We start from the raw sequence: 12,474 nt of genomic DNA, 5'->3' as shown, positions 1-12,474 counted from the left end.
TCTGCCCCAATGCGATCTGTTCCGTTTATTTAACCTCAAAAAGCACGGATTTTTTTAAAATATGGGAGAAATATACCGTACATCACATAATTTCGTATAGTTCTTACGAGGAGCCCATTTTCTACAGCCGCTTTCCATCTCTAGGCTCAGCAGGAGGCGGCCATTTTGCACAGTCTCCATTTATTTCGGAGAACTTTTTACTCGTTGCCACAGAAACAGAGTGTTTTTTTCCCTTGCGTTTGCTTTTTAGCGGCAGGAACATAAAGATTTTCCGTGCCATTAGGATTAATTCCGTTTCTATAGAATTGTATAAATATAATCCTGTAATGTGCGATGCCGGCCGTGACATTCCCCGGATGAGATGCCAACAGAATGAATCCGTTTTATATCCGGCTGCCCAAAATATTTCGATGATTACAGCAAAACTTGGGTAATCTGTCATGCTCGGAGCCGCCTGGATTATCTGTCATACCCAATAACTGGATTTATGGTGTCCATGTCTGATGCCTCCACCACTGCCCTGGTGACTTCTGGGTAATACACTCTTCTAAATTTGACATCTCCTCCAGTAGAAATTGTACTTTCCTTGCTTGTTGGCTGATCTCTCGTAAAACATAGTTGTGATCAGTGACTACAGATTAGCTACAATGTGTACAGGGAGCCTGAGGTAGTCTAGGACACACCCCCTGCATCGCTATTAGCTGAGGCTGCTGTTCTCTCCTTCCATCTGTAACTCTGTCTCCTCCCATTGCCTGCAGTGTTTAAAGGGGTTGTCCACAATCCACACAAGGTCCTGGAATAAAGTTATCTTTAAAGGGCATCTACCACCAGGATGAAAGATTGCATGCAAATGAGCCTAAGGGGTTCCAAGCTTCATTAACACCTATGGAGCCTGGAACGCCTAAGGCTCATTTGCATACAGTCCTTCATCATGGTGGTAGATTCCCTTTAACTTGGTCTTCACCTCCCAGGCCTGCATGGTGCTTCCCATCACCACCAGCATCTGTTGGTATACAGAGCCTCAGCGGTGACATCACATCAACAATGCGTACCTGCTATGGCCTAATATAGTCTTCCTCCAGTAACTGTAGCAGGTCTGCGCTGTCGACACAACATCATCACAGGACGGAGGTGATGGAGCATGTCTCAATGAATCAGAGGACAAGATGATGTAGGATGCTGCAATGGACCAGAGCATGGAAGTGATGGAGGCTGCCGCAAAGGACCAGAGCATGGAAGTGATGGAGGCTGCCGCACTGGACCAGAGGACAGGATGATGGAGGATGCCGCACTGGACCAGAGGACAGGGTGATGGAGGCTGCCGCACTGGACCAGAGGACAGGGTGATGGAGGCTGCCGCAGTGGACCAGAGGACAGGGTGATGGAGGCTGCCGCAGTGGACCAGAGGACAGGGTGATGGAGGATGCTGCAGTGGACCAGAGGTCAGGGTGATGGAGGATGCCGCACTGGACCAGAGGTCAGGGTGATGGAGGATGCCGCACTGGACCAGAGGTCAGGGTGATGGAGGATGCCGCACTGGACCAGAGGTCAGGGTGATGGAGGATGCCGCACTGGACCAGAGGTCAGGGTGATGGAGGATGCCGCACTGGACCAGAGGTCAGGGTGATGGAGGATGCCGCACTGGACCAGAGGTCAGGGTGATGGAGGATGCCGCACTGGACCAGAGGTCAGGGTGATGGAGGATGCCGCACTGGACCAGAGGTCAGGGTGATGGAGGATGCCGCACTGGACCAGAGGTCAGGGTGATGGAGGATGCCGCACTGGACCAGAGGACAGGGTGATGGAGGATGTAGAGCTCAAAACCTTAAAAAGGACATTAATTACATAGAAAGGATAGACTAATGAGGCAAGTGATCCCATATCCTAAATTATACTACAAAATGCCAAGATTATTATTATTATATCAGGAGGTACTGACCTCAGCACCCCAAATGTTACACCACAGCCGCTCTCCAGTAGTATAACTACAAATGGTCAGATATGTACAATAAAACCTTCACCGCACTAAGGCTTATTCTTTCATAGATCCTGAAGTCTTCAAGCGTTCAATCTCCTGTTAAAGAAAGACGAGGAAAATCTGTGTCTCCACCAAGAGTCCGTATCAGCCCCCAGAGGCGCGTGTGCCGGAGAGATAAATCGTGAGTGTTATCAGAAATATCTTAATCCTGAGGAACTTTCTATCCACAATTATTTTTCTATCTATATTTGAAATATACCTTCTCCCATAAAAAGCAAGCCCTCATATGGCTACATCTGTAGAAAAAAAAAGTTGTGACTGAGTTTTAATGTGGTGACGTAAACCATTTTTCATAAAATGTGCCTTTAATGACACCTAGAAAGCATGGAAAAAAATAAAAATTATACATTATTTGTGCCTCTAGGTTCAAGACTACTTAAGGCAATGATGGAATTTCGTTTATTCTTTTTCAAAAAAATATGTTAACAGAAAAATATCACTCCTGTGGAAAAAAAAAAAACCAGACCCCTTAAATATATCTATTTATGCTGTTAACATATAACTTCTCCCATACATCTGATATTTATCTATCTTGTTGAAATACAGCTTCTCCCATAAAAAAACATGCCCTCATACATCTCATATCTATCCCAGAAAAAACAAGCCCCATACATCTTATATTTTACTAGCTAGTTGAAATATAACTTCTCACATAAAAAACAAGCCCCCGTACATCCCATGTCTATCTAGTTGAAATTTACGGTAACTGCTCCTTTAAAAGACAAGCCCCCATACGTTTCATATCTATCTATCTAGTTGTAATACTGTATAACTTTTCCCTTTAAATAAACAAGCCATCATACATCTCATATCTATCTTGTTGAAATACAACTCCTCCCATTAAAAAAACAAGCCCCCATACATCCCATGTCTATCTATCTAGTTGTAATATAAATTCTCCATAAAAAATAATCCCCCATACCTCTCATATCTATCTAGTTTACAAATCTTCTCCCAAAAAAAACAAGCCCCCATACAGCTACATGGATGGGAAAATACAACCGTTATGCCTCCTTGTATGGAACCTTGAATCCTATAGGCCAATCGTGATGGGGTTAAGATCTTGATATAAAAAAAAAAATTGGTAAAACAACTTGTTCCTCAGCCGTGAAGGAGTTAACAGTCGTGGTAATGTCGGGGAGGCGCAGGTGGCGGGTAGTGAGTGACGCCGGCCGCTGTGTAGTGTAACGTAACCTTATAATTACAGATTCTGCTGCCTCATGTAACGGCGCGCCCCTGTCAGTGATGCGCCAGGCACGCCGGAGCGCTGCCTAATTATTTCCCCCTGTAAATACTAGTGTTGTCAGGGATTACATAAGCGCCAAAGACAGGAGTAAGCAACATGTATCCAAACATATCCTACAGTAAGCGGCAGCAGCTGGGGGCGGCGGCCATGACACAAAGGCCTATATTTACCAGTGAATAACAGCCCTGGCACCTGTGACGCCACCGCTCCCCCCCCAGCAGATAATTATAGCCACGGTGTCACAGCATCAGGCTTCCCCCATTCACCCCTGGCCTAGAGGTATTTAGACTGCGGCATTCAGTAAGAACACAGGAGTCTATATCGGGATTCACTACATCATCGTCCCGTTATACGGGGGATCGGGAGGGGGCGATGCCGCTCTGCTGCCAGCTGCCGTCACCACATTCCTGGATGAGAGAATAGCCATGAATGAACAGGAGCGAGCCTGGCGCTGCGCTCATCCTCTGACATTACTATAAGGTCACGATTGTTTCCCATGATGTCAGGAAGCGACACGGATATCGTTCCGGAAATTTTTTATCTTATTTTATCATCTACAAATATTTTTAAAAAAGTGATAAAATAGATATAATTATGGCAAAGTATGTAAAAGTGTAACCCAGCTTTCTCATAAAACTAAGCTTTGTGTATGTCATTAGTAGCAGCAGGACTGTGGGGTGCGATGCTTGGAACACTGCCGGAGTGTCCTCACATTGCTGTGTTCTTAGATCCCTGCATTCAAACTCCTCCCCTGCCCATCCCCTCTTCTGTAATACCTAACCAGAAGCCTGCTACCATAGAGTTAGTAAGAGCACAGCAGTGTGAGGACACGCCACCAGTGGACATCGCGAAAATACAATACTGGAATATATAAATCCCAATTTCACAGTCCTGCTGCTACTAACAACACACACAATTTGATCATCACACAGACCTCCATGAACAGAGCTCACACTGTGGCTGCAACTTTATAAGCTCAAATTTTCTTTAAGGTTATGGGACAACCCCTTTGAAGGGAACCTGTCATCAGCAATTGGCCTAATAAACCACTTACCAGTATATTGTCAAACATTGTAACACCTTTTAGTTTTTCTTTCTTTCATGGCCCAGTGTGATGGCATTATTCAGAAAATCAACTTTGAATTGATATGTAAATTGGTTGTATAAAGTCAAGGAGGCGGAGAATTTAACACTGAGGTCAAGGTAGGAAACTCTGAGCTCCTCCTCTGTGACTGACATCATGCTTCAGGAGATCTGGTTAGTGATGTCTCTGGATGCAGAACCATCAATTACAGTGAAGGGGTTTTTGGAGGAAGGGAGCTTGACTTCAGTGTTAAAATCTCCGCCTCCTTGACTTTATACAGCCAATTTACATCTTACCTCACAGATGATTTTCTGGATGATGCCACCACGCTGGGTCATGACAGTAACGTAATCTGGAAGGTGTTCAACTGCTTGGCAACATACTGGTAGTGGTTTATAAGGACACTTTCTGCTGACAGGTTCCCTTTAAAGCGGTATTTTAGTCATAACATTAGCTTCCACAGCTTTAAACTTTAAGGGCTCTAAAAAAAAACCTGTTGTGTTTACACCACTTTAGGCTCCACCCACTAACCTCCTGTCCCTTTTTTTAATAGGCCGGCCAGGATGGACAAGACACCGGCGGACCTTAGCACCCTCAACGATGTTGGCTACCAGATTCGGATCTAAGAACTTCCCTGGTGCTTCCATTTGCACTTTACCCCCCCTCACGTGTTGTTTTTCTAAGGATTTGTGACTATTTATTATCAGGTTTTTATTTATGCTTTTAACTCAATAATTTGCATTTTTTACACTTCTTTTTAATATCGAGTTTGCCAGCTTTTTATTTTTTTGCAAAATGACCCAACTCTGGGACTCCTTGGACAAAACCTGCAAGTTTACAGCCGCCATTGTGAATCCTTACATTGTTCAATAACTGGAAGTGACGTATCGGTATCGGCGTAACCCGTGCCAAGGGGAGAAATTTATGATATCACCGTGTATTAAAAAATTTGGACCTGTTTATGGAGCATTTGATACAATTTCTACTATTTGTGGCGGCCATTTTAAGCATCTGTTTTTTGCCAATGCTTTCCCGATGTGATTCAAAATGGCTGCCTTTACTCTTTTTTCTGTTTCCTAGTAACGTGCACCACAGCTTTATTGTTCCAAGGCCGATTGACACACGACTAGACTGTATGTGTCCCATAGTAACTAGTTATGGTTTCACTTTTTCAGGGCGGTTCCCAAAATGAAAGATGATCTCTAATTGGTTGCCGTGACGGAGAAGGTCATTAGGATACCTGTGTGTTTTTTTACTGAACATGGCTGACCTGCAGGCTTCACATATGCAACTACTGTATGATATAATGGTGACCATACTGATACATACTTTGTGTGTGTAAAAACAAGTCACAAAATTAAAAATTTTGTGGCCTCATAAATGATAGCTAGTGCTGGCAACCAATCAGCTTAAAGAAGTGATCTGATTGGTTACTATGCTTAACCTATGTAACCGTCACTGATCCTGGCAACCAATCAAACTCAACGTTTCCTATGGAACATAAATGCGATTGGTCACTAGGGGACATTTTGTATACAGGATATTTCTAATTTAGATGCTGTGATCGTGGGCTTCAAGGGGGACTCCACTTTTTAAAGAACACATTAACATTAAACTCTGACGTTGAATCAATTAGTAAATACTTATGTTGGGTCATTTGATGTTTTCCTCTTCTGTTAGGTCTAAAGCTGAAATTCTGATGGTTTTCTGTTACCAAAGAGCAGTGCATTGTGGGAACTGACTGTTATGTCACATGTTTGAGAAGCAAAGTAGACAAACTGTAGTCTGTTTCCAAGGGCAACCAAACGGATTTTGAAATAAGCTTTCTGGGGTGTGGCTACAGGGGGTGAAAAGTTTTGATATGCATCATAAATTTGTCTAGTAGCTTCAAATTATGATAGGAATGGGAAATAGAACATAAAATGACTCAAAACAGTGAGAATGTTGCATGTATGAAATGTTATAAAAGGGGGCAAACATTGTGTGGCACGAGGAGCATTTCATATGCCAAATTACTTGATGACCTGTCAGTTACACTCACCCACACCAATTAATCTTACTATTATACAGCAGTACAACTATCCCTATATTGTTATCCCCCATGCCTGAAAAGTTCCACAGTCCGTTTGTAAAGTTACTCATCATCTATGCATATTCTTGTTCTTCTAGCTCAGCCTCCAGCTTCCTGACTGACATGTAACAAGTAAACCTGCTTTCTCTTCAGCCAAGTGAACTCTGCTCCGCTACATCATTCACAGCTGTGGAGAGAATTCCTAAGGATGGGGTGAATGATGGGTGGGATAGAGACACTGGCTGTACGTGATTGGCTGAAGAGAAATCGTCTTCTTCCTCTTCTGGAATTCTCTTTAGTGAAGGGAACTAGAGTTGCAGCTGAGCAGAAAGGACATGAATATGCTGAACACAGCTCAGAGAAAATATAATGATCGGACTCACAAGGGGTTATTTAAATAAATGGTGAGTCAACTTTATAAATGGACTGTGGAACTTTACAGGGATGGGGAGGAACAATATAGGGATAGTTGAACTGCTGTATAATAGCAGTTTATAAAGATATGTTTAGTTAGTGGGTGGGTAAGTGACACGTTCCCTTTAAATTACCACCTGAGGAGCAGCATCTTCCCTGCCTTCCAGAGAGGCGTCAGCCCGAGAGGCGGAGTCTATCATTAGGTAGGCACAAGGTACCTCCCCCCAAAATAAAAGTAAAATTTTTGAAGTTCTTATTTTAAATTCAAACACGAGATACACGTGACATCGTTTTGTTATATCAAGAATTTAAATTTACGTCAGGGGTGAATAACTATAGCATAAAATTAAAAAAAAAGTACAATTGCAGATATTACCGAGTGGCAGTTAATATAGAGAACTATCTCTAAGTTTTTGTGCATATTTTATCATGTGGGATTTGGGCAGGGGGTGGGAGGTGATTGTGTCGTACCACTAGCAGTATGTATCCTTGCAATCATTTCGTGTTGCTCCAGTTCATGCAAAATTCAAAGATGAAGCAGCTTTATAATTAGTTTTGTGTCTACAGCTGCTGTGCAGATCTGTGCGTATCTATGGTTACAGACTACAAACAAACCCTGTGTAGTCTGACCCTCCTGTTATGTGTCAATCCCTTCAATGCGACTCCTTTTCTGTTGCCTATGGCAAAGCGAGAGGAGGAAGCATATGGTGCAGAGGTATATATTACTATTGTAACCATGGAGACACAAAGCTCTGCATAGACGCTGTATACCCAAAACGGTACCTTTGTAGTTAGGGATATTTATAACGCTTCTTCATTTTAAATGAACTGGATCTATAAAAGTGATTGCAATGGTGTTTCTAGCAGATAGTAAGGCAGAACTATGCAAACGCTGCTTGTCGTGTGTACAGTGTTCACGGCGTATTCATAGAAGCTTGTTCACATTTACCATTTTAGCTGGCGTTTTACCTGATGTCATTTTTACAGAAAGGATGAATTTACGTTGCATTCAGATGAAAAGGAGAAATTTCTCCAACATATTTATGTGTAAATTGTGTACGATGTGATCAAATCTCGTGCTCATCTAGTGCTAGGGGCTTCCTGAGGTGTTTTCCCGCCTTTTTTCACACCATTACAAAATGGAGATCGCTGCTGTGTGACTGTTGCTTTAATTGATAATCTGACGAGCAGACAGAGAATATAGATGTCCAGGGATGAAATATTACCTCAGAAATCTGACGGTAGATATGCAAGACAAGGTTATCCACACCTGTCGCCATGATTACCATGTATTGATTGGGGCTCCCTGGCCACATACAAGAACGCAATGTGACACCTATTAAAAGTGAATGTGATGGGCCATAAGGTTTAGCCAAAATTCAATAATTTTTGTGCAATTATGTTCACACTTATTACTTGCTCATGGCAGTTTGTGGTCTTGATGGCCAAAAGTCACTTCCCTGGGCTAAACACTGGTTGGACAACCCTGCTCAGGACCGTTTCCAGAGAGTCAATAGTTCTGTGTCTTTAAAGAGGACCTGTCACCCAAATTTTCGGCACTAGGAGCTGTAAGCAGCTCCTAGTGCTTGAACAAACGCCGCAGTGTTAGAGTGATAGCGTTACCGGAAACCTCCGGTAACGCTATCAAACACTGCGGCAGGGTACAGTGTAATTGTCGGACAGCTCGCAAAGCTGTCCGACGTATATTAATGAGGGGGCGGGGTTGAAGCGTGGCTAGGGGCGGTGACTGGCGCCTAGTGTGTCAGTCACTGCCGGCCTATGGAGCAAGCGGGGGGGTCCGGGGGAAGAGGCAGCGCCGATGATTACACTGTACCCTGCCGTAGTGTTAGATAGCGTTACCGGAAGGTTTCCGGTAACGCTATCACTCTAACACTGCGGCGCCGGGCCCTGTGTTACTTTATGGAGAGGGGCGGGGGTGAGTGGTGCTCTCCCCGGCGCCGATGTATGCCCGCCGTAGTACATTGTGTGAATGTAGCCTAAGTGTAATTCTACATTTTCCTGTCAGATTACATTTACGCATATTTTTTAAGAATCGGGTTGGGTTTACCTCATTACGGATGCTTCTGCGAAAAGTTTTTATTACGTTTTTTAAATAAAAATGACAAAAAGCACAATGAAACCCTGAGGGATTCAATGATAATTTTGTGTCGCCAGTCAGGGGCCATTTGGATAATCCATACATGAAATTTGGCACAAATTGCTTGTAAGACTTAAAGGGGTTGTCCCATTTTCTATCTTGCGGATAGGGTATAAGTTACTGAATATTGGGGGCCGAGCACTGGGACACCCATTGATTGATTGGGAGAATGTGTGTCATCTTCGGTCACTGTTCTACAGAGTCCTGGAGCTCCCACCGATCAGAGTACCACACCATCCGGGAAAGTTACTTCCAGAGCACAACTCCTTTAAGTCTAGTTTCCCTTACTATAGGTAGTACACACTGACCAGCACAACTTAGGGATTGAGGGAGCCAAAAAAGTACCCGTATAACCATTAAGATTGGAAGGGGAGACCAACTGGTCATATTAGTCATACTAGTTTTCCATTGCAGAGCTCTGACTGGTCGTTATAAAGAATAATTTGTTCATAACGACCTATCAGAGCCCTGCAATGGAAAAATGAAAGGTGCGCTCTTATTGGTCGGTTTTAAAAACCAGCCCCCGCCCCCAGCTCATTTATCGTCTTCTTTATCGTCTTACCAATAGCGAAAATTCCAGATTAAGGAACTGAGTGCAACTTTTAAACCCCACCCACTTTTCCCTCGCCATATTCTACCCAGGCAAGAGGACAATGGAGGTGTGACCCCCCACCTAACCTCAATCATGCAGGTTTTTGTTCTGTATGAACATTTAATTACCGTAATTGTTTTTTACTTCATTTTTTTTTATGGTGTTATTTGGATTTGTCATGTAGTGAGAATTTTTTTTGCCTTATTACTGTGATTTACACATTTAAAATGTATTTTAATTCAGAGGTTTTTTTTGGATTTTTTTTTTTTAACATGTGGAGAAAGTGTAAATCCTTCAGTATCTACATCTATTAACCCTTTGCACTACATTTGACCACCGTCCTACTACCATATATTTTTTATTTAATCAAAAATACTACCGCCATATTCTAAACATTTCCGCTAGAGATTCACTTTGTTTACCGTAAAAAAAAAAAAAAATCTATAGTATTTATTGAAATGGAATACCCAGAAATATTTATTTTCCTTTGTTTATAAATCTGTAACTTCAGCCATGATGTATATGTGGAGGCGCATTCTGTAGGACTCCCCCATTTACATGGGTGTGATGTAATACCACAGTTCTCCAGCAGTGGCCACTGTTTCGATCATCTGATCGGCAACGGTTTCGGATACTGGGTCTTTTTAGAGAAACTAAATGACGTTGTATCAGACGGGGATAACAATAATAATAGGGCTAAGCTTTTATACCCCTTTGTGGTTATAAGGACCGATGCAACCGATATTTGGGTTACTTTTAACGCCTTTTCTCGTTTCGTGTAATTAAAGTTCAAAGGGGTGTCCAAGTGTAAACAAATGACGATCATTTTTTTTATATAATGAGAGGTTTTTTCAATTTACTTTCTGTACGGGTTCCTCGTGTTTTTTTTTTTTTCCTTAGATCTCTGCTTGCTGTCATGGAATAGTAACCTTTGTTATTTACTTTACTGTGGACGCAAATCTGTCCTTGTCTCAAGGTTCAGACCACCTATTAAAAGGGACAGGACACTCCTCCAGATCAGCTTAGAATGGGACAGGAAGCAGACAGCGCTGTCTCTATGTAGTGGTCAGACCAGGTACTACAGATCAGCTTCCATTCATTTCAACAGACGCTGAGCTGCAGTGACTCAGTTTCATCACTACACAGAGAACGGCGCTGTCTGCCTCCTGTCCCATTCTAAGCTGATCTGTAGTAACTGGTCTGACCACTACACAGAGAACGGCGCTGTCTGCTTCCTGTCCCATTCTAAGCTGATCTGTAGTAACTGGTCTGACCACTACACAGAGAACGGCGCTGTCCGTTTTCTCTCACATCAGATCTGTGGAGATGCCAAGTGTTGGAACCCCGCCAATCGGATATTTAGGGCTTAACCCCAAGATCGGTCATGGGAAATTCCCTTTTAAAGGGGATGTATAGAAACAAACATGGCTGATCTTTATGTCTGACAATACCACGTAGGTGGCTTTGTGTATAGGTTGAGTTTGATATTGCACCTCAGTCGTCCATATTTCATCTGATCAGGACTGCAGTACCAGACCCGACCTAGATAGACGAGAGGCGCTGTTTAGTATAAAAAAAAAAAAGCTACAATACGTTTTTCAATCTACTTTTAAAACCCCTTTAATTACAAGTCCACTGAACCAGGAAGGAGTTTCTTTGTTTTCCTAAATCCGGTGCAGTTTTTCTTATGATTTTGTAAGAGTTTCTATTTCTCTTATGGGTTTATTCACATTAGCAATACGGAACCTCGTGTCTTTTTATATCTCGGTCTCCCGCTTTGTCATCTGTGTGTTTTTACCCTGGCATGTAAGTTTTCAATAAAAAGATGAATGTTTTTAATCTTAAGTCTGGTTTGATTTAAAGTGAAATTTTTTTTTAATTTTTTTCCTTTATGATAAAATTGTCCTTTTATCAGTATATCATAAGTTGGATCGGTAGAGAAAGTTTGGTAAATGTATTTTACTTCCTTACGGAGATATCGGCATTTTAAATGTTAAGTTTTGGTGGCCATTTTGAATAAAGTAACAACAGGAAGTGCTGCCTTATTGGTTGTCACCTTTGATGTAGATCCTTGGTAAACTATAATTTTGTCCGTGCATTTTCATAGGGTTTTTAAAATCAGTTCCTGGTGGGTGAACAGGTTAAAAATTGCCATAACGGCGCCACTTCCCGCTGATACCGTATTCAAAATGGCCGCCGGAACACAAGACTGAAAAATGAAGATATCTCTGTAAGTATGTAAAATACAACCATCAAACTTTTGACTATTGCCCATAAGTGTGATCTAGTGTCGGTTTGACTATTTTATGTTAGGGGTGGAGACTCACTTTAATTTTAGGGGTGTGGCTTAAAAAAACCCCATTGTATGGTCATATTTTTTTGGAGCAGAATACCAGATAATGGTAAATATTACCTTGTGGGTTATGTATGAGCCCCTGCTGTTATAATAGGCTCTTTGTAGCTCCCCCCATGCTTTATACTGTAGCTCTGCTTGCTTAGATCGTATGTAAGCTCAGCAGGAAATCAGATGTATATGGGTCACATTGTAAATCGGAACACCAGCTACGCCATCCCTGGACTAGGGGGTGGGGGCATGGGCACAGATCCTATAGGGCAGCCAGTCCCCATAACCGCCCCTTTAAGAAGATGATTATAACAACAGAGATACTGGGTGACAGCTCCAGTTATGTCTCCATAATAAGGAGATTACCACCATCATGTCGTCTTCTGAGTGGGATTAGCCGGCTGCTCCGGGTCATAGTTATCAGTCGGAGCAGCTGGACGGACACCTCTGATGGAAATACACGGATTACTAGTCACGGAAGCCTCTCCAATCCAGGTTAGAGGGGAGCTCAGATCTAGACGAATATA

The 12,474-nt window shown here is 42.5% G+C and overlaps 1 protein-coding gene across 3 annotated transcripts in view; it reads left to right on the top strand.

The window, feature by feature from the left end:
• VASH2 (vasohibin 2) overlaps positions 1-11,448 on the top strand; it is a 59,908-nt gene extending 48,460 nt beyond the window's left edge. For all 3 annotated transcript variants that reach the window (XM_072140151.1, XM_072140152.1, XM_072140153.1), the window contains 2 exons: positions 2,047-2,159; positions 4,922-11,448. In XM_072140151.1, the coding sequence (XP_071996252.1) occupies positions 2,047-2,159; positions 4,922-4,994 (186 nt within the window). In that variant the 3' untranslated portion in view covers positions 4,995-11,448. The remainder of the gene's footprint in view (positions 1-2,046; positions 2,160-4,921) is intronic.
• Positions 11,449-12,474: the final 1,026 nt, after the last annotated feature.

Source organism: Engystomops pustulosus, chromosome 3, assembly GCF_040894005.1.
Source record: "Engystomops pustulosus chromosome 3, aEngPut4.maternal, whole genome shotgun sequence".
Lineage (NCBI taxonomy): Eukaryota > Metazoa > Chordata > Amphibia > Anura > Leptodactylidae > Engystomops > Engystomops pustulosus.
Note: the sequence above shows the minus strand (reverse complement) of the source record. Positions and strands in the feature narration are given on the sequence as shown.